This window comes from Pseudopodoces humilis, chromosome 2, assembly GCF_049639895.1.
Source record: "Pseudopodoces humilis isolate 2021_Gansu_Grassland_sample_001 chromosome 2, ASM4963989v1, whole genome shotgun sequence".
Taxonomy (NCBI): Eukaryota; Metazoa; Chordata; class Aves; order Passeriformes; family Paridae; genus Pseudopodoces; species Pseudopodoces humilis.
The window spans coordinates 60474435-60497949 of NC_142201.1; the positions used below are offsets into that span (position 1 = coordinate 60474435).

A 23515-nucleotide genomic window follows, 5' to 3' on the forward strand; every position below is an offset into this window, starting at 1 on the left:
CAGGGAATTTTTTGTAAAATGGGGATTCCTTCCGTTACACTGGCCTAAGCATGTCAGAAGACTGGTGTTAGGAATGTTATAGTCTGCAGACTTGCATGGAATCCAAGGTGTGTTTTATAGCTTGCAATTCTTCTCAATTAATTGGTAAAACCTGTTCACTCTGATTCTGTGTGAATCATGGTGCAGTTTTAAGATAAGAAGGGCTACTTCCTAGAGATTGGTATCTTATACCACTTGAAAACTGAGATTCACTGCTGTGCAGTGTCTCGTGTAAATCAGGTATTGAGATTTTAACTGCTAAAATTAATCAGATTTTTGATACTTCCATTTAGTTGTTATTTTAGTTGTAAGGACACACTCTTGGTTTTGCTTGGCTTTTGTGATTTATTTTGTTTCGTTTTGTGTTTGAATGGTTGAATTGTTTGCTCTTCACTCTGGGTGCCTCCTCCTTGTTCTGCCAATGTTGTGTAAGATGTCCACGTGCTTAGTTGTTTGTGTTTTTGCTTCGGCCAGAAGAATGAATTACTGTATGGTGAGAGATGTTTAAATATGCTGACGAGTTCTAAATCCATTTCATGGAATCAAACTGGTTATGGATTAACTCTCTCAGTGATGGTAGTAGGTTACCCTGGGGCAAGGGTCCTTACTAAGGACCTTACCAACCTTCTTACCAAGGAGGACTCTCAGCCATCAGTTACACTATTTGTTTATTCACTTTTTTCTCAAAATCATTGTGGAACTCAGATGACCTTTTCCAAACTACCTCTCAAGTAATTCAGGTTATGTAGTACTCAACTTTTCTGTTAATCTACTGTTTCTTGGCCTACATCAAGTACTTTAGAGGCAAAGATGATGATGTTTTTATGTATTTATTTAGGATGTTATCATAACAATATCCTTTGGGGTATTACTGTAATAAAAATATGTAAGGTTTATTAGTAAGTAAAGAAAGTAAAAGAGGTATGACATTCAGAAACCATTTGATTTACATCCTTAAAAAACTTTTACATTGGTAAGGTGCTGTCAAACTTTAGAGCTTGTGTCATAAATCCTTGACAATTTTAATCAGATTTATTGTTAGGATAGTTGTAAACCACCTAGAAAAGCCATGGTAGTGTTGTGACTCTGCATGATGCTGTTTGAGAGAGACTGTGGGTGATACTGGATCAGACCAGAGGTCATCTGGCTGGTGTCCTGTCCTCAGTGGTGGTCAGCAGCAGATACCTTGAGATGAGTGTAAGACCTGTGCAGAAGCACAATGATATCTCCCCAAGACACTTCTCATAGAATCATAGAACAGCTTGGTTTGAAAGGGACCTTTCAAGCTCACCTAGTCCAACACCCCTGCAATGAGCAGGGGCATCTTCACGTAAAACAGGTTGCTCAGACTCCTGTCCAACCTAACTTTTAATCTTTCCAGAACTGAGCATCCACCTCCTCTCTGGGCAACCTGTTCAGCTTCTTCCAGCCTTTAATGATTCACAGCTCAGGGAGTTCCAGAGCCAGAGTGGTGGTGTTTTACTTAACAGGATCTCATGGATTTTTCTTCTATGAAGTGTCAGTGTTGGTTGAGCCCATGTAAAATCTTTAGTATCCATAATATCTCAAATGAAGTTTACAGTCAAAATATTCAGGAATCGAGACACACATGTGAGACAAGTTTCCTTAAACTAAATTTGAGTTCCTTTTGCATTTTATCATTTTAAATCAGTTTTTCCATACAGAAATCCTATTTATTTAGAGCTTGTGATAAACAGTGCTTGGTGATTCAACTAGTGTTGTTTAGTGCCTGAAGGCTGGTTTATGCTAGAAGTGAAAGGAGCATAGCAAATGACACACTAAGCTGAAGGAAAAAAGAAATGAGGATTGGCTTTGCTTGGTCCTATATGAGGATGAGCAAGTGATTTAAACCCAAATATGTGTATGTGGCTCTTGTTTGTTTATGGCGTTGCTTGCACCTACCTGAAAGTGCTGTCAGTGGTAACAGAAGCTGTGAAAATCGAGCATTTGTGCCAGTATAAAGTGTTACCTGCTCCCCCCCCAGTAAAAATACTCAGAAGCTGCTGCTCTGAGCCTGTGTAGTCTGCTGAGAATGATACAGTAAAGAAATGCATTCTCATGTAAGAGCAAATGCAATTAGGTGCTGTCCTTGTGGAAGTGCATTATATGGAAGCTGCATGGGCAGCAGCTGAGTATATAGTGTTGCCCAAGCTTTTGAGCATGTAGACAGACAATATAGAGTGAATTTAGTGTTAAAATTTTACCAATTGTGAGTGTATGAGTATGACTGCAGACACAAATATACAACACTCAAACTGTTTGTAGATTCCACTTCCTTAATTTCTTGATATTGTAGTAAAATAAAAGGATTCACATGTTGATTATATATATGTTGGAATATTTGAAATTCATAGTAAGTGTGATGATAATCACTAAACTCCATGTGATAAAATCAGCAATTTTTTGTTAAAGGCAGAGACTTCTTATGGTATAACATGGGATGGTATAAAGCTGCTAAATGCACATTTGATTTTATCCTCTTTCAAGCAGTTAATATATATTAACTAAAATTAAAAAGTGAAACTCTTAACTGAAAAATTGTCTGGAGGAATAAAACAGTAACTTTTAATTTAAAAACTAGCTTACAACTCAGTGTTGAAGATAATTTAGGTGCGGATTCTGCCATTTTCAAGACACCGAAACAGTTTTTGTCTTGGAAATATAACTGGGTTTGTTGGCAGATAGATACAACACAACTTAAAATACAAGCTTCCCAGTTGCTTTCCAGGAGCTATAATCATTGTGAGTCTCCACTGGTAGCTGTTGAAACACACAAGGAAGCAATGATTCCTGCTTTATGGAATATGTAGTCAAGGGCTATGGTACTGGTTATAATAAATATTGTGGAAGAACAGGGAAGGTGCAGTGGTAGAATTACAAAAAGATACAGATTTAACGTAGGTCAGCACCAACTGGAATTAAATTTTTTGAGAATTTGCATAAATGTCCGTGGTGTCCTTTAAGTCTGGCTATTTCAGTATGTTGTATGAGTAGTCTAACATGTATGTCTGAGCAAAATAATGTTCTTATTGTAATACAGTTTCTCACCTGAGAACAGAACCTGATACAAAACAATGGGAGTTAATCCCAAGAGTGTATTTTGTCCTTCTATGATGCTCACATCTAACTTGCAGAAGTAGTAAACTAAACAGAAGTGTACTTTTGGCTTGTACCAGAGATCTTGGTTTTCCTTGTGACTCTTGAGGAATGCCAGGAATCTTAGCCATGCCAGGCATTGCAGATCATGACTTCACAAATTGTGTTTGTTTTCTATGAGGTATTTTGCTGATTATTGCAGTTTACCCACTTACCAGCATGATCACATTTGATGGGTTCAGACTTCTGTAGTATTGCAAATTCAGAGCCTTGAATGATGGACCAAGGGGGCAGAGGAAAATCAAATGTCTTCTGTCTTGGCCAGTACAAGACTGACATGTAACAGATGTAAGGCTTGCAGGAGTCAGTTTCAAAGTAAATAAAATGAGGTGGTTCTGCACTCAGAATGTAATTGAATTCCTTGACAGAAAATGTGGACATAAAGGTGGTATTTGCTAAAGGCTAACATGACCTTAGAGGAGAGCAAAGGGATATGAAAGACTGTAGAATGATACAATAGTTTGGATTACCTTAAAGGCTTTAAAGACCATCTGGTTCCAGCTGCCCTGCCATGGGCAGGGATATCTTCCACTAGACCAGATTGCTCAGGGCCCCATCCAGCCTGGCCTGAAAGACTTCCATGGATGGGGCATCCACAACTTTTCTATGCATCCTCTTCCAGTGTCTCACCATCCTCACAGTAAAGGATTTCTTCCTAATACATAATCTAATCCAGCCCTTTTTTTTCTTTTGAGAAGCCTTTGTCCCTTGTCCTATTGTTACATTTCCTTGTCAAAAGTCTCTCTCCCGTAGTCTCCTTTAGGTACTGGAAGGACTCCTCTAAGGTCACCCTGGAACCTTTTCTCCTGGCCAAACAACCCCAGCTCTCTCAGCCTGTGCTCATAGGAGAGGTACTCCACCACCTCTGATCACCTTTGTGGCCCTTCTCTGGACCTGTCCAACAGGACTGTGTCCTTCTTATGCTGGAGACAAAGGTGGAAGCAGTATTCCACATGGGGTTTCAGGAGAGGTGAGAGGGACAGAGTCGCCTCCCTTGACCTGATGGCCACTCCTCTTTTGAAACAGCTCAGAATACAATTGACTTTCTGGGCTATGTTGACCTTCTCATCAACCAAAATCCACCTAAGGGGGCATCTGATTTGAGAGACCCCAAGCCCCAAAGCCAGGTGGACACTGGGATGCACACCCAGTAGGATAAACATACATAGCTGCACTGTCCTTAGGTTTCTTCATAGATGTCTGTTTGTGACCTCTTTACTGGAGTCATGATGATGAGCAAAGCAGAACTTTAGTCTGATCCAATACTGTTACGCTCAGGCTTTATTTCCCTCTTTCTCCTGCCTGCCTTTTTTTTTTCCCTCTGTTCTATGCTGCTGTTACACAGCGTCTACCAGGGATATTTAGTTAAAACTTTCTTCTTTTTAACCACGAAAATAACTCTTTTTGGGGAAAACAATTAAAGCAAAGGCAAGATCAGCTCTTCCAAGATTGTGTGTAGTCATTTATCTTTGGCTTTGGTAACTGCAGCTTCAAGAACACTGGAGGCACTAGTGCAGTTGGAGGACCTGAACTTTCTGTGTACTTGAGTCTGGAAACAGTCTAGCAAAACTCATTTTGTGCTCTTCCTGAGCTGTCAGGCTTTTCCTGCCCCAGCATCTTGCCAATAGCGGTGGTGATGCAGGAGCAGCGTGTATCTATGCTACAGCATATTGTCCTACTCATGCAGGTTGTCTGAGGAAACTCTGTGGGCAAACCCAGAAATCATAATCTTGGTGTGGCAAGAAAAGTTATAGAAGTGGACTTTTATCATCATATGGGAAGGCATGAGATAGCCTACATGTTAGATTTCCACCCTGTTGGGAAAGAACTTTATTTGCTGTTCATTTTAGAAAATGTGTTGCAAATGTCACAAGACCTGGCAGTGCTGCAGGCCTTAGATAATGTTAGTATTGATAGGACTTCTAACCTCAAGAGTACCTTTTCTTCTCTTCAGCTGATTCTTATCAACCTGGCTGGCAGGACCTTTAATTTGTCTCCTCTGAGATTACCAGTTTCAGCACTGAGAAAATGTACTGCTTTATCTCTAATACTTGCCAAAGGCCTTAAGTAGAGAGGCAATAAATGACTGGGTTTGGTGTTACAGTTGCTTGTTCTGTTTACATTTTTTCTTGCTTAGCCCGTTCATTGCTAGTTTGTTTGCTTATTTTTTCTTCCTAATTGAGAGAGTCTGTATCCACCTCTGACCTGTTCTTTTTTTTTTTTTTTCACTTCATCTGCTCACTATGGTACAAAATCAGGAACCTCCTAGGAGTTAACAAATAGCTTTCTGTGGAGCTGCAGCAGGAGATTTGTAGCTTGAAGTTTTCTATTAACATTTTTTTAAAAAAGTTAATTCCTCTGACTTTGGCTACAATAAAGAAAATTGCCTCTTTGAAAGCTGGCATATGAAAAGCAGAAAGAGAATTTGGTAAGATTTTTTCCCCCATTATTTGTTTATTAATTTCAGGATTATTAGACATTACTTGTATTGTATAGCCTCAGTGTTGCATTGTGTGGGCATCTGTCTTCATCATAAAACCAAGACCCTCAGCTGACACCGAGTCCCTTTCTCTTCATCTCATAGTGCTCATAGGCTCTCTCACCACACTTCTTCCTCCCCACTCTCACAGCTGGGGGAGTTCAGCACTGCAGACTTCCCTGAGCATCAGACTCCAGACTGTAGCAAGACCCTTGGAACTTCATCTTCCTTAGGCAATTCCCCAGCAAGCAGCCTTGGGTTTTTAAATCTGAATTCTCATCTCCTTGATGTGTTCCTGTTGCTGGTACAGTGCCATGCCCTTACACAGGATGCCAAATCTCTCTTCAGGAGCTGTGAGCAAGACTTTGAGCTTTGGTTAGGGCAGGTTTTCCATACCTGGAAAAAAGCTGCCACTGAAAGTTTGGTGGTGTCAAAGGGGAAAAAAAAAGATGTAAAAAAAGTGTAGAAATCAAACTTTTCACAAAACTGAAATAATTCCTGGGGTGGAACTAGTGGAATCTCCCTTTAAAGCCCAGAAAATTATGGCTTTCGTGAACTGTGTGTAAACCAAGGTTATGTCCCCCAAAGTCACACCACCAGCGAACAAGGCAATGTTGTGGTAATTTTTAGCATTATCAGGAGAAGCTTACATACATTCAGAATGACTCAATTTATAGGAGTCATCTTCTAATGACTTGGTTTTGGAATCCTAGCATGTTAAGCTTGCATATCATCATGTCGTAATAGTGTTTTAAACGAGTAGCTGCTGTTTACAGCTATAATTATTGTACCAGCTTTGAACAGCACAGATAGGCTTCCTTGGGAGACTGTTGCATTAGCTGTGTGTGGTACTCCTACTATGAACATTTTTGGGAAAAGAAATCAACTGTCTAGTTCTACAGAACATTACGCAATTTCAGAAGGAAAGGCAACTGCAGTTTCTTTTTCGGAGTGCTTGCTCATCCACGTTCCTCAGGTGTCATCATACATCTTCCTCCTACCTTCCCCAGTCCATGCCATGCTGCTTGTTTTCTGGCTTTTTATTGGGAATGATGATGATTTACAGAGGCAGTGTTTTGAGACAATGTTCTCTGTGATACACCAATACATAGGAGTTACAGAATGCCTATTTCAAATGTAAATAAAACCCAAAATGTTATTTTTTCTGATCCTAAATTTCTTGTGCCTTACTTACTGCATTTGTTTCAACACAGTAAATTATGCAAGCCTCTCTCTTCAGATAAGGATTCCTTCTTTTTTTTAACTAGTAGTCACTTTCCTGTCAATCTACCCTGTGTTGCAGGGCAGCAGACAATGTTGGGTTTATGTAATAGTTATTTAGCAAAGATGATCCAGCCTAGGAAAATAGTATTTATTTTGTCACAGACCCAAGTGAAAATAGTATTTATTTTGTCACAGACCCAAGTGAACTTGTGCTCTTCATCCCCAATCCTGATTTATCAGTCAGCAGCATTAGGGCAACATGACCCTTCTACACAAATAAAGGAATGGATTAGACACTGCTCTTACTAAATTTTATTATTTGTTGCCTGCCCTTATTCTGCTTGTATACTAATGAGGAGTGGAGGAAGAAGATAATTTTCTTAACATCTTCTTGTCTTACTGAGTGGAAACCTTTTAATGCTTTTAAGAGGCAAAATAACAATGCCACCGATTTTCTGCAAATGATGATGTAATTTTTACTTACTGTAGAAAAGAAGTGACCTGTTGTCACTTAAACAGTTGTAGTAGGTACAAATGCAAAAAAATAAATAAGACATGAGTGTTTGAAAATATCAATAGTGCAATTATGAGGCTGTGAAACACTAATCAGTGAGTGAGTCAGTACTGAAGGTACAGGATTGGAGCTGCAATTTGACCTTGTTGTGCAGCCTCTGTATTTCACACCATCAAGACTAACTCCAGAAATCACATTTGACTCTAGAAGTCATTGTGCAGTAGGTTGTTAGAGACTGAAGAAATACTTTAAGCAGGTATTGTATATGTTTTTCCCAGTGTTTATTCTTTCCCAGGCATCCCTGACAAAGCCCCACAGCTGGCCTGGTGAAAGGAAGGGGTGCGGTGAAACACAAATGAAAAATAATTAATTGCATGATGGGAGAAGAGAACAAGCCAAAGGAAAAGATGTGAGGGTCAAGGATCAAAAATGGGGATTCTCCCAGACATGTGAAGTCTCTGAGTTTAGAAACATTTCCCAGTCACCAGGGAAAACAGGGCTAAAACTGGCCTTAGTCTGACATAGTGCAGCCACTTGTAGGTTTCATTTTCATATAGAAATCCATATAGTTGGTACCTATGCCTGTGTACGGCCAAGTGTGATAGTCCTTGGCTTCTCCTCCACCACTGGGGAAAGATGGGCATCTAAATGTCAGTATTTTGGTCAGTTTGTCAGCTATTTATATTTTTCCATGAGCAGTCATTCAACAAATTAATAGGGGCAAGGACTTTTTTTTGTAGACTATGGAATTTAGTCCTGCTTCAGTTGCCTCTGTCCTTTCTACTTGGTGACACCTTTTCTCACCTGACAAAACAGGCAGGGAGGCAAGTGGAGCTGACCAAGCCATGTAGCTCGTTAAGTGCCTCCTTGGGGAAATGAGAGGAAGTTCCTTCTTACTCCTACCAGAGCAGTTGAAGATCATCAGAGAAATTATTGGTATTGATTATTGATAATTATTGATAGAGAGTAATTGTCATTCCTTCCTGATAGTTGTAGGACAGTTCTGATAAGCTTTTTGTGATCCAAGTTTGAATGAGAGAAAGGAGAATATAAATACTTTGCATTAAGTAATGTTAATGTTGTTAGAACAACTGTGGGTATTTCTGACTTAAGCACTTGATTTTGCAGCTTTCATATTGCCATAGTAGTTACTGAATATGAATTTCCAACTTTAAAGAAAAGACAGAAAAGGTAGCTCATGCATAACTGGGTATTTTTTCTGGCTCATCCTACTGTGATGGAACTCAAGTATCCACCTGACTGACTGAACATATGCAAAATATATTTGTTACAACGTTTAGTGTGTTTATGGAGTAAAAAGGAAGCATCATTCACAGTATTGAGGCTTTATGTGATCTTTTTGTTTATGTACCAAAGCAAGACACTTCCACTTTGAAAAATTGCTCAAGTTTATATCTAGTTTGAGGTCTCTAATTGTAGCTGATATGGCATGATTCAAGACAGTTATGGATTTGTTTAGTCTGAATAGGGAAGGGAATTAATTTTTTTACCTCCATGTTCCTCTCTGCTGTGTAATTCAGTGCTGACTGAGGTCCCTTTGATCAGAGGTAGCATGTAAAAATTTCAGACCCTGACACTTGGAGAAATGCATCACTGCTCATGAAAAATGGAAAAGAAACAAGATTGTGGTTAGTGTTGCAGCTGATGACTTTACATGTGTGCCATAGATGTCAGTGTTACTTACACAGAAATACACAAAAAATACAGTAAAAATTATATAAGGTAATGAATCATTGAATTTTAAACAAACAAACAAATCAACCCACAATAAACCAACCAAACAACACAGGTATTTATTTTAATAATGATTAAGTGGTACATTCTTCACTTAAAAAAATCTTTTCAAGTTCTCTTTCGTAGGTTGAGATACTCTGAACCAAAAGCCTGGCAAATAAATCTTTCATGAATAGCTGTAGAATATTCTTAGAAGATGCTTCAGGTGGTTTCCATGTTACCTGTGATTATCAGCTTATGAATAACTTATATTCTGAAAGTATTTTCTACAATAAATGCAAACCCATCAAATTCTCTACTGATTTTTCCTGAAAGTCAGGCTCCAGTACTGCCTTCTGATAGGGATGTGCTAACAATTGATTTCTTGGTGTTTGGCATCCTAAGAGCGCAACTGAAAGGCGAACAACCACAACATATTTTATTTAACATATATTAATTGTTTGAAATAAAAATTGGGTTTTGCTTTCCTTCTTTTCAGCTGCAATTACATTTTAATCTCAGCCAAAGACCCAGGACAAGTGAAGGTTATAATCAAAAGCATTTAAGTGCAAATGGATGATTTGACATCCCAGGAGCAACAGCCTCCTCCAGACTTTGTGCTGATGCAGGCTGTGTATTTGACAGCACTGTAAGCATGCTGCTTTAAAACTTGTGGATTCTTTATGGAGCTTTTTTAGATTGCCTTGTCACTTTATCTTGCTCATGTAGACAATTATGTCTGCAAAGGGCTTTTCATGTAATTGTTCCGTGTAATTGTCTTTTGAGTTCTTGTCCTAGATCAACAGGATTTTGTATTTCTTTTAGGGAAGCTTTCATATTTGCTTTTCACAGAAGTCCTACAGGTTCTTATAAGCACAAGATTAGTGGTTAATAAGGATTTTTTAAATACATCAATTTGAAAATAGCTTGGAGGGGGAGGAGAGAAGATGACACATGCTGGTGGCATATGTAAACAATAGTATTTTACTATGTATCTTTTGTGTGTATATAATTAATGCATTTGGACAAATTCACAGAAGTTTTGGGATATATGAACAGTTCTTCAGCTTGTATGCCTGAAATGTAAAGTGATCTGATTTTTAAACATTAGTCTAGAATAGTTTGACTTAGAACCATATCTTTTATAGAACTACATTTTTTATGAACTGTAAGTCTGTAACATGAAGATAGAAAACTTCATGGTTTCTAGACAGTGGATTCATTCTGATGGAGTGTTCTGGAGAGATTGAATTCCCCCATTTGATAAAATTGTATTGGAATATGTTTCAGTCACTGCTGCCTGGTCTGGAGGCGTAGCACCACTGTATTAATTCATCTCTAGCAAGGGACCTACTTAACAACACCTGTTGTATGTTAAAAGTGAAAAGAGAGTTTCATGTTGAGGGATAAGTGGACCTTGCATTTGTACTCTCAGCCTTGATACTAAGGATTGATTTGTTCCCCCTAAAGTCCAAACCACAACTGTTCTCAGCCTGTCTTGTGTTAGCTGTTTTCCTTGGCTGTCACTTCTAGTATGGATTGTACTGCCTTTTGTTGACATTATTTATTTCCTGTACAAATTCTATGTTTTGGGAGAACTACTTAGTTGGTTTTCTTCTTTATAAGCATTTTACTTGAATTTTGGGTTCATGTGAGCTGTGAATGATGATTGGTTTCAGTGACAAACAAAGCTCAGAGTTAGTGCTGCTTCTTCTTGCCTTTTGTGATGATTTTTCAGTTTGCTTTTGTGAAGTGGCTGGTTTGTAATACTTGTATTTAAATCAGTTACAGTTGTTCTATAGAAACTGTTAAAACTTTGTTTAAAATATAAATTAAAAGATTTGATAAATAGTGGAGATGAGGAGAATGAAGGTATTTATTCCATTACTTAGAGTAAATCGTCTTTAATGCCAGCAGGTGGTCTGTTCAGAACTGATAGTACTCATTGCCTTAGTAAGCCACTGTGGAAAGCAAGGGCTCTGTTCATTGCCTGTCCTTACGAGCACAAATGATTGCTAGGAAGTACTGATTGTGGCATTGTAGGATGTCATAACTGGAAACCTGTTATGCTAAACTTAGTGTCAAATACTTTTGTTACCTATTTGAGATGTATGTATGATTAGAAAATTTAACATTCAGATTGGACCCAATTCCTAAAATAAAATTAATCTCCCCCCAGCATTATTTTGTTGGCTTATGTGTTTCTGGCAATTGCTATTAGTGTAGCAATATGGTATAAATTTGGGGTGAAGTGAGTCAAGAAACCATTTAACTTAATTTTTAAGTTGGTTATTTTAAACTCTCTTGCAATCTTGTTTTTTGTAAATTCAGTAGAATAGATTACCATGAACAGTAACGAACAGTCAAAATCATTTATTCCAGTTAAAATCCATTCTGAATTTGTTACAAGCAAAACATACTTTAAGCCTGCTTATTATATGAAAATACTCTCACTGCTGTTCAGCAGGGCAGTTAGGTATATGCACGTTCATCACACAGGTACACAAAAATTCAGCTAGACTCTCTGGTTGAAAGACAGCATTGAGAAAACATATTACAAAGAGCATAAAGCATTCCATCTGTGTTTACAATGTTAGCAGATAATTCTTGTTAAATTCAGGCATAAAATTTTCATTCAGCTTAAGTAAGCCAGAGATAGATGTCATTATGAGATTTACATACCATTAGCTCACATCAGTTGATTAGCAGCTGAGCTCTGTGTGGTACAGGGCTAGTTAGATGCATTATTTGTGATGCCAGGAGGCTGCAGCTCAAGGAGGTTTACTGGCTGCGTGCTCGTTTCCTTTGCCTTTGTGATTACTTGATAAAATGCAGTGCATCACTGTGAACAATCGACCCTCTTGAACAATCCAGACTGGTCAGCAGTCTAAATCCACATTTTAAAGCTGTCATTATAGCCTCAAATTTAAGAGTTTCCAGGGTGCAGACAAAGGTGTTGTCCTCCTTCAGTACCAATCGTGTACCATTTTCAGACTTTATGAAGTACTTGAATTGAATGATATTTGAAGATACTGAGAACTCCTCTGGAAATCCATCCAGCCTGCTTTTGGATACCAGTACAATTCTGGATTTTATTTTTGCAATGAATTCAGGAGCATTACAAAAGATTCTAAGTCCTTGTGAACGGTCGTGGCTGTCAGTTATTTCCAGGAAAGTAGTCTCTCGAGATGCTAGCTGTTCCTTCTCCCACCTTGATTTCACTGCCTCTGAGAGTACCTTAAGCTGGAAAAATTCAGCTTCTTGTGCCAAAAGTTGATTTTCTCGAAACCCCTCTGGTAGAAGAAGTTCTCCATTCCGTAGGAAGTTGAGGATGTGTCTGAAAAGGAGTCCATCTCTGTCTATGAAATAATGACCATCTGCATCAAATGGGCACATTATTCTTCCATTTATGATCCCCTCCAGAAAAGAATCTGGATACTTGGTTAGTGTCTGTTTTTGTGTGATATATAGATAACCACCGACATTCAGAGTAATCAGAGACGTTTTATAGTCCTTGTCTAGCTCGGAGCTTTCAGAGTTGCTGTTTTTTTCTTCGCATTCGTTTTCTCTCCTGCTTGCTTTTCTCTCCATTATTGAAGCTAGGACAACAGTACAGCTATCCTGCTTTGCTCTTGTCAGCTTGCAGAGAGGATGCTTCTTGTTAAAAAGCACCTCTATTCAGCTCCAGCTCGATGTTGGAATGGAAATGCTGCTCGCATTGCTCCGACTGTCAGCTTTGGTTTGCAGTAGGTGGCGTATCAGCTGTGTGTGCAGGGAGATAGCAGGAATATGACTGTAAGAGAGAATTTGCATTTAACTGTGTAAGGGAAGAAGTGTTTAGCAACTGTTTGTTTTGATTCTTTCCTTAAAGTAGTTTGCATAGCTTAAGGAGTTCTGCACAGAAATACATACTGATATACTAAATGGCAACTTATTTTTAATATTCAAAGACGTATTTGTAGTGTCAGCTGGCCAAATCACATTTTATGGTGTTAAACAGCTTCATTTGTGTTTCAAGGATTTTTATTTTCACAAAGCCTGTTTTTTCACATTGTTTTTTAGTACTGATTACAGTACCTGATGCATACAGCAGGACAACACAGAAACAAAAGGTGTCCCTGTGTGTATAAGAGGGGTGTCATCTGTGGAATGTGCACATGCATGTCACTCATTTATCAGGCACATGTGCAAGCAGTAAGATGTTTCCACAGAAGATACTCTGGAAGTGGTGCTAAGGACTTGTTGGTCTGACTATTTTAAGTTTGTGGCAAAAGCTTTTATTTGCAGTCAAAGGAACTATCCTCACCACCACAAGAACAGCAGCCTGATTAGGTTTTGCTTTTTGCTTTCCTGTGTGCCATAGACAAAAACAGTTTTACAGGGAGGATTTACCATTTATATTGAAGGCTTTTAAGTCACCAAGACTGTCTAGCATCAGTTTGTTCTTTCTCGATAGAAAAACTCAGCTGCCCTGTGGAACAAAGGGCTTGTGTGCTTACAGATAGCTTTGAACATCACATAACACCATAGCTTAGCAACACTGGGGTACAGGGAGGCAGAAACATCGGCACAGCACACTGGAATATCTTCTCTGCTGTACTTTAAGCCTCCCAGCTGGGTCTTAGAAAAAGATTTCCCCTTTAAACATTTGCAGTTTGGAGAAGGAAAGGGAAAGCTCTCCACACATCTCTATGGGCGTTTCCTTGGGGAGTGGACAGATGGGAGCCACTGCGTGCATTCCCCAGCACGGGTGGGAGCAAAGGCTTTCCTTGGGTTAGACCAGGAGAGATGTATTTGTCACTTTACAGGTAGATGTATCCTGCTTTGTCTGACTAGCAGTGGAAAGGCAGATTATTTTTCTGAAAATTCTTCTGCTCTAAGTATCTTATTCCTACTGTTCTCACTGTCTGTAAGGTTGTTTATTGATACCACAGAATAATCACTATAATATTTTATTATTTGGTAACTGACTAGTGGAAGTAAATGTTTTTCTCTCATTCTTCTCCTTGCCAGGGTATCCTATCCCTAGCACTGATACGCTAAATTTTTCTGCTACTGTATGTGATATATTAAGCAGGTATTCTTAATTAGGTTTGATTTACCAGGAATTGGTAATGGTTTTATTTTTAACATTTTGATGTCATGGATATGTTTAACATAACTTCAGTCAAAGAGATTTCAATCAGTTTATAATTTTTAAACATTTGGACTTTTTTTCAAGATTAACTCCTTTCACTGATTACTAAGTTATTCAAGTTCAACTTACTGAATTAGTAATTGAGAAAATGCAAATGCAAATTAGTTTCAAGTAAGTTTTTTTTTTCCATTACAGGAGCCGTCCATTCAAATATATTTTATTGTCAAGTGATGGAAAATTCATGTAATGTGCTTAGATCGTGCATAGCTAAAATATTGAGCCATGGTATTGTCTGTTAAACCTTAAAAGAATGATTGGTGGTGCTTTCATCTCACACAGTGAACTTGAAATATTTTGAAGCTGAGCTAGGAACAACTGGTATAAGTGAGTAGGGATTTCCTAGGAGAGAAGAGATTTATAAAAGATAAGAAATTTTCCATGTCCAGTTAAGCTGTCTGCATTTTAACAGACAGAATTTACAGAACAGTGTGTGTTCTCTTTTCATCATCTTCTCAATGTTCTAATACTTTCAGCTGATATTTTCCACTTCAGTGAACAAGTAAGTATTCTTTGAAAGATCATGCAAAATCATTTTAGTGGTTTGTATGATAAAATATTCAAAATGGATTTGGTGTGGAAAATATACTCTGTGGAGTTCATGAATATTTGCACTTAAACCTTTGAGACTTGAAAAATTTGGAGCTGCTGTAAAATTTTCATCCCCACAAACCCATGTAGCTTTATTTCACTTCTGCTGACAGTCATCTCTAACACAAAATTAAAACCTGGCATTTCTCGGCGAAAGTTTTCCACTTTCTGTGCCATATTACAAGACTTTCCCAAAAAGCTCTCATTCTTCCTGTGCACTTGGTGATACATACAGTATGGTACTGCATGTAATTTTATTGGGATGATTTCATATAACTTACTGTTTTTTGAAGGTGTAGCTATGCTGGATTTCCTTTTTCTGTGCTTTTGTCCATGCACTGACAGAACATTCAAAAGTTCATTTTGCCAAGATATGAAAGTATTTATTGTGATCAAGTTAGAGACTTCGACCATTTTTGTGCTCTGACAGTCTTTTGTGTTGTGTACCAGTGTGATAGCTGAGACATGCCAAGTGCATCCCAGATCTTCTTGCTTCTCACGTGGATTGAAAAAGAGTAACGTGCTGCTGGGTGCTTTCCCATGTTGCTAGTGAACTGTCTCTGCCCTATCCAGCTGAAGTGTCCTGCTTGCCAATATGAGTTAGCAATCCTGAAGTGACTGCTGCTTCACAAATTATTAGCGTCACCTGTATGCTGGGATTGCCATTGAAGTGGTGGAATTGCCATTGAATAGTGCTGGAATCCAGCAATTGAAAGGACATTGTTTTGGTTTCAGATTAAGTCAGAAAATACACCGACCACCCTTGTGCACACTTAGGAGAGTGGCTATAGTGTAGTACTCCCTTCCCAAGTTACACTTTGGGTTGCACCAGAAGGGCAATCCACAGAGATTTCCAGGTTCTCGCTCAGACAAGCTGTCCTGGAGACAGTGAAAATTCAGTGCTGGTGTCTAGCAGCTACACAGAAAAACAAAACATAGGAGGAGGGGGCTAGGCATCTACCCCTCCTTCTGCCCTACATGTTTCATTTTGGAAAATAACCTCACTCCCACTCACCTTCCACCCTCTTCCTGAAACTCCTGGTCATGAGCATGCCATAGAGCTGAGAGTTCAGGACCAGAACACACTCTGGAAAAGTTGATGTTTTACCAGTGGTTCAGCTTACTTGCCTATCCAAAGAACATCAGCTTTACCGACAGTCTGCTGTCAGTGAAAACAACCTGGTTACAGAAACCAGCTAGATTTTTTTATTAGAGTACAAAAGAATATGAGGAAAATTCTCAGCTACAAAGAGGGAGAGAAATTTAGAAGTGTGTTAGGAAGCTATGCTAATGCAATCTGTTAGGGTTATTGAGGCAGTTTGCTAGTCATTTAATGTCATAATACAGAAAATTGGCCAGGTTGTTGGACAATTAGATCACTCAATAGCTCCTGTCTCACAGTGTTGGTTGCATAGAAATTCTCATTTCAATAATATTTCCAGATGCTGATTAAAAGCTATTGAAGCCAAGCTCTACATTGTAATTAAAATAAAAGTTTTTCAAATCAGCAAGTCTGAAAAATTTGCATTCAAGAGTTTCTAAAGGGCTGTCTAAGAAACTGTCAAAGTTGCTGTTGATATTTTTAATAATTTTTGAGCACTGCAATTCTACAAGACTGGAAAAGCAAATGCGGTGCCAGTATCTGAAAGATTAATTGGATGAGCCAGGTATTTAAATATGAAAAGGTTCTGTATGAAAAATTATAAAATATCTGGCTTGGAAATCAATCAGTTAAAAATTAAGGGAGAGTAATATAATACCAATCAATGTGGATGGAGAGAAAATGGGTGGTGCAAATTTGTTTTGCCCTTTTTTTTTTTAATTAGAATTTGTTCAGAAAAGCTGGTAATGCTTTTTTCTGTTAAATCCTTCAGTATGTTTCATTTGTCATTTTGTAGTAGAATATATACCACCTTAGTTTCCCTATCATTTAGCTATACAGAACTTAACCTGCAGGCTTCAAACTGGCAAGTGTGAAGCAGAAAGTTGTCACTCACAGGTTGCTGTGATTTGGTTCATGGTCCAATTTTTTTCCAGTGAGTAATCAAGGAGGTAGTTGCTGATGGTTTTGGAGATGATACACATGAGAATACAGTTAGTAAGGCAATACATTGCTGATGCAGAACCATTTGGATAGCTGGTTTGGATAACGTTTCATTATCACCAAATACAGAGTTTATATGCCCAGGAATACACTGTAGAGAGAGCTTGCAGTACTTATGTTTGCAGGAGAGTTAGGGCAGAGGCTCTGAACTATGTATAATACATCATTGACAGCTCAGCATGAGGTCATTGTTCTGTGCAGTGGTCAGTAAAACAAGCATAGAATGTATCCCTGGATGCCTTAATAAGGGAATGCTAAGTGAAGACCTGAAGAATCCTGTTCCTTAGTTGCGTAACTACCAGGGAAGGATGGTCTGAGAAGGGCACCAGCTTTGAGGCAAGAGAGGTGCCACAAAATGCCTTTGGTCTGTAAGAGTAGAGCTGAGGTCTAGTGAAGGAAAGGACTGTTCCTTCTCCAGCCAACACATACAAAACATGCAACACATGCAGCTGGGAAGGTTAAGTGAGCAGTGTGAGCTTACCAGGGCTTCTGACTTGGATGCTGGTATGCTGATTTTGGCTGGGGTAGAGTTAATTTTCTTCACAGCGGCTGGTATGAGGCTGTGTTTTGGATTTGTGCTGAACACAGGGTTAAAAATACAGAGATGTTTTTGTTATTGCTGAGCAGGGATTACACAGAGCCAAGGCCTTTTCTGCTTTTTGTACTGACACACCAGTGAGGAAGTTAGGGGTGCATGGGAGGTTGGGAGGAGACACTGCCAGGAGAGGTGACCCAAACTGACCAAATGTTCCAGACCGTGTGACATCATGCACAGTATATTAAGTGGGGGAAGGGGGGGGACATCTGGAGTGATGGCACTTGTCTTCCTGAGGAACTGTTATATGTGATATGGCCCTGTCTTTATCCCAGCCCATGAGTTTTCCAGCTTTTACCTTTCTGATTCTATCCCTGATCCTGCTAGTGGGGCAGTGAGTGGTTGTGTGGGGCTTCGTTGCTGGCTGGGGTTAAACCATGACAGCTGGGTAGCAACAGCCCATGTTCTAACAGCTGAGGAGCTGGAGGCACATGTGCCCACAGCCTGTCCTTACTGCACTGTTATCTCCTTTTTCCTGCTGCCTGGGAACCATGCATCCTGAATGTGGTTGTCTTCTCCTTTTTCCCTTGGCGCTGCTCACAAGGCAGAGGAGTTGGTAAGCTCCAGAACCTGACCCACGTGGTAGCAAGTCTGCCTGTGAGAGACAGTATCTCAGGAGAAACATATATGAACTGGACTTTCTCAGGCCAATAAGAACGATTAAGAAGCTGAAGAATTGGCATAATGGAAGGTTCAAGAAAACCTTGATTTTATTTTTATTAGGCTTGATGAAGGTGGAGACTACGTAAGTACTTGGATGGGCAGAAATGCTTTCCCAGCAGGCTCTTCAGCTTAGCAGTCAATGGTCCAACAAGACAGTGGCTGGAAATCAAAGCTGAGTGCAGTCAGACTAGAAGAGTAATACATTAAAATCTCTAAGCCAGTCCATCTCTCTCTATAAAAACTACAACAATCCAACCCCTATCAGACCATCTACTGCACAATTCCAGTAAATTTCTCTCCTGCCTATTAACATTGGCTTAAATGTTTCTTCTGTATTCTGTTCTTTGATAATGATTGTCAGCAGGATTCCAAGTTGAAACTGTGTCTGCCCAGCATATCTATCATCTCACTGAGACAATAATTGAAATTGCTTTATGAATTGGCACTCAGGCAGGGAGGTCAGGGTGAGCATGCATTTGGCAGCTAATGATGAACCTATGGATTCTCTGGAGGAGCCTGTCTGGAGCTGCACCAAAGAGGGCACTTTGTACCTGCCAACACAAGATGGGCAACTGAGAGCGTGAGACTCTTGGGAAAATGTCTTATTTTCCCTTCTCATCACTTATCTTAGCTAGTCTTTCAGACCTATTTATTTATTTTGTACTGTCTACTTTGAGTAGGTGTTTTTAGCAGGGAACTACCACTTTAATGCCTAATTCATCCGTAACCTTCTAGGCTGATGTGACTATGGAAACATCAAGGCAGATGTGTAGCATTTTGGATATCTTTTCATTGCATCTCTGGTCCTGCAACAGTTGAAGACCGACCCAAGTCTCTGAACTTGAATTTGGTGAATGTGGTCCAATTAGGTTGCAGAAGAAATAAAAACTGTGTTCCCTCACTAAAGTCTTGCGTCCGGAGGTTTGTGTGTGTGTTTGTGTATTCTGCTAGACTCTGAGGTTGTGTTAAAATCTCTAAGAGGGTCCAGGGAAAGTGGGACATAAGCCTTGGCTTTTGCACTGTGAGTGTTCTTAGACAGCAGACAAGCTTAGCTGCAAGGCGGTGTTTGGGAGAGCATGCACAGCCTTGTACAGGAAGTGATTGGAACATTTTGTCTGGACTTAACCGCAAAAGTCAAAAACGTCATTTCGATATTGAACAAGATGCAAATAAGAAATCCAAGACTGATTTAAGTATGGCAAAAATGTCTTGTGATGAGATAATGCATGAGCTTAAATTGGTTCATTTATTGAAAAGATGATTGAGAAGCAACTTGATTACAGTTTATAAGTACTTTCAAAGGGAGAAAACACCAGGTACTGAAAGGCTCTTTGCTATAGTATAGAAAGTCATAAGAAGAACCAACTGCTAGAAGCTGAAGCCAAATTCTTATTAGAAATTAAGCAGCAATATTAGTACCACTTTATCCACAAATAAGTTACTAGGTTCTGTAAAGAGGAAAGACCATAAAATTTTTCTGTTCGTGATACGTAGGAAGTCAGGCAAATTAGCCAAGTTGTCTCTTCTGACCATTAACCAGGGAATCCACAAAATCACAAGTATTTTAAAACAAATTTTCTCTGTTTAATTCAAACCTATCTGAAAAAATATGGCATTCTTGCTGCTATCAATGATTTAGTTGGAATCAATCCAAGAAATTTTTGTTTAAATCATTTTAAAATACATTATATCTATGCAATTGCTTCTGGCATTATTCAGGGATAACAGATGTGCAGATGTAGTAATATTTCAGCCTATAACGTGATAGGAAACCCACAGGTGTCTCAGAGTGCGTTGGGTTACTTGGGCATCAGTACTTTGTCATCTTGCGTGACATTGCCAGCAGAAGGTAACAATGACAGTGTAGTGCCCTTGGAAGGACATTTTAATACTGAGAGCTAACCAAGTCTTTAAAACTCATCCTTTCTTTTAATGCAAGGCTGATCCAGAGGTGTTTGTTTAACACATATTTCACTGGCTGTGCCCAAAACAGATGGATAAATTGACATGTGCTCCTCTCACATACACACAATATGCGCTAGTACATCATAGTAAAGTGAAGAAGTTTGCCCACCATCACTTCTCTCTTCATTTCTGCATTAAGTGGCTCTTAATCTTTGGGTTTACCTACCTTTATGGTGTAGGCTGGTACTCTGTTAGTTATTGTTGCTTTAGGCAAAAGGTAACAAAGTGACTGTGTCACAGAGGTGAATATACGGAGGAGTATTACCTAAATACATGTATGTGGTGTCCTAGATTGCTAACTGAAAGCTTTTGCGTCTTTTCCCTGACTGTTACCATATGTTGTATTATTACTTTTTTGCATTGTGTTCCTTTAGTGTACTAAAAAATTATAACAAGAGAAAATGTGGTACTCTTTTTCCTGAGAATAAAAATAAAATTAGCTTTTGTTTTATCTTCCACTAATTTTGGATACTTTGATTATCAGGTTCTCTTTGTAGATTATTTTTTCACTGTCACTGATTGTATTAACTGCCCATTTACAGAAAACTTCCTAGATAATTATCTGGCTGCAACATCTAGAGAAAGGAGTTGCAATCTCTTATTTAAAATTTGATCTCTGTGATTCATTCTTAGTATGTAAAACACCTGAAGAGAAAACAAGGATGTGTAGGGTACACCAGCTATGTAAATATGCTTTTCCTGCTTATTTCTTTGCTTTTCTAAATAACAGAGATTTTAGAACTTGATTTGAGAACTTAGAATTATGTTATATTTAGTAAATTCTCAATTAGTAAAAAGTAGTTCAAATGTTGACCATCTTGGTGGATCTTATTTTAACATCCAGTTTTACTTTGTTTTCTTTTCATTCTAGATAAACTTGCCCTGGAAGGAATAGTGGTGCAACGTGCCGAATGCAGACCTGCAGCTAGTGAAAATTATATGAAGCTGAAAAGGTAGGCGTCCTTCATGACAAATGATATGTGATATCTGACTTTGGTGCTTTTATTATTACCTTACTAGGGAAGGATGATTTCAGTATTATCATGGTCTTACACCAGATTTACACAGAATCAGAACTGATCTTGCTTTTGGAGTTGATTTACTGGGAGGGAATGGAGGCTACTGTGGGAGTTGTATCTCCCTCTGGTTTTGTCTGGTATGATGTATGATGTCTCCCACTGTATTTGTCTGGGATGATGCAGACTTCTGCATCCCATCATAAGCAAATTTCTTACTAGAGCACATGTACCGTTTCATATCTGAACATATGACTGTATTCAAATGTGATTGAAGCTGAATTTCCTGGGGACTTAAGGAATTACATTGTTCTGCTTGGGATGCACTTCTTGAGTGTGGGTTTCTGTGGATCACCCAAGTTTAATTTCACTTTACACTGTGCCATGCTAGACAAAAAGGATTTCTGAAAAGATATTTAAAATGTCCAAAATAGGAGAGAGTTTCTGGAGAAGTGCTGTACCTAAACTGGCATGCTTCTTAGAAAAGGTAGTTACTGAAAATACCAGACTTGACATGGAAATCACAACACACACATTTAACAGGATCATTTAGCAACTTCTGAAAATTAAAGCTAATACCTCTAGAATTTACCATGTGATTCATATATCTTATGGGTAATTAACTTGTTGATGTTCTCTAGTAAACAGATTTTGGATTGCATTGTGCCTGACATTAAGTGCATCTTTATATATTTTAAGCACGTGAGTTTTCATTAAATCACCTTTTTGTACTGTGAGTTTGTTGTAAATAGAGAAATTCAAAGCAGGAAATTTCAGGAAGAGAATTGTCCATGACTGCTTTCAGAATTATAAAAAGAAACACAGAAAATGCAGTGATGTTTTTCTCCAATGCTTGATCTGATTTCTGTGTATCATATATATTTTCAGTATCTTGTATTTTATTAATCTTCTCTGTCACCTAAATTGCTCCAGTATTTCCTGAGTGAATTCATTCAGTTTTGACATTTTATGTTCTAGCTGTTGGCAAATTAGTACCATAAGCTTGTTCCTGTACAGTGAACTACTTCATTTCAGATGGAATTCTGTGATTGCTGTCATGGCTTTTGTCGTCAGTAGGAAATGGAGAATGAGGCAACTATAATGTTATAGAAAAGGACTCATTTCAATCTGGCAATTTTAAATATGCATGAATATAGACTGTAAGATGTATTTGCTTCATAATTGTTCTAGTCACAGGTTTCCTGATCCAAGTGCTTTTTTTGCATTTTGTACATAGTTGATCAGATAAGCTTCTTCTGGTAAGGCCCCAGGAGACTGAGAGAGAGCTGATAGCTTTAATTAAGTATTACCCAAACTTTGAATTTTTCAGCATTCTACTTTCTGTCATGCATGCATGAATGCAGCCCCTCCTGGTCTTCAGTTTTGTCATGTTTTACTCCTGTAGGAGCAACAGAAGTACAAAAGCAGATTTTTGTCTCTGAAAACACTGACAGGTGAAAACAATGGTACTGTTGTTTTTTCCTTCCTCTAGAAAAATTGTCAGGCTGCGTATTCCTACTTTCTAAGTTTCCATGTTGTTAAAGATTTTTTGCCTTCTACCAAGAAGTTAAAAAAAAATAGTCTGATCTGTTGAGAATCAGCATGAGATTTAGCACATCTAGCAGTCACAGCTTCAGAAGGAATTGGTTTATATCCAAATACTGTATCTGGTATTTGAGTAGTAGGATCTAACTTTTCTTTTCACTCCCTTTATGCTCTCCCACCCTCAACATGCTACAGTCTGTATATAAAAAAAGGTGATAGCATTAAAGTTAAAACACATACAGAACATAGAGAACTGTGTTACATTAAACCATTTTTTTCATTTTTCTATTTACTGTTGTGCTTTATATGAGAGACTCTTCAAAGGTGGAATTTATAATGTTGATAAAACAGTAAGTCTATTGTGTAGGCTTTGAGTGTTATAATACTAAGTTGAGTTGGGGAAGAAATAAAATTAAAAGATAAATGCAGTTGCTTCAAATGTTTAAGATCTAGAAAATGAAGCTGCACACTCTCAAAATCTGTAATCTTTTTTTTTTTCTGAGAGATGGCTGTAACCAAAAAGGATTATATACTTCCTGGTATTAAATGCAGGTACGGATCCTGTCTATTTTGCCGTGTGCATCTGGGTCAAGGAGATCAGCTGATGGATGCGTGGCGTGGCATTGGTTTCCTTGCTGCTCTGTAGAGTTTCAGTGTGAGGATGAATTGATGGTC

General features: G+C 38.5%; 2 protein-coding genes across 2 annotated transcripts in view; one reads left to right on the forward strand and one right to left on the reverse strand.

Moving 5' to 3' along the window:
- GTF2F2 (general transcription factor IIF subunit 2) overlaps positions 1 to 23515 on the forward strand; it is a 79394-nt gene that overhangs the window by 15534 nt on the left and 40345 nt on the right. Inside the window, exon 6 of the mRNA XM_005516382.3 lies at positions 21151 to 21232. Within this exon, the coding sequence (XP_005516439.1) occupies positions 21151 to 21232 (82 nt within the window). The remainder of the gene's footprint in view (positions 1 to 21150; positions 21233 to 23515) is intronic.
- KCTD4 (potassium channel tetramerization domain containing 4) lies at positions 11424 to 12886 on the reverse strand. Its single transcript, XM_005516381.2, has one exon. It carries the CDS (start codon positions 12756 to 12758, stop codon positions 11985 to 11987), a length of 774 nt encoding a protein of 257 aa, XP_005516438.1. The 5' UTR covers positions 12759 to 12886; the 3' UTR covers positions 11424 to 11984.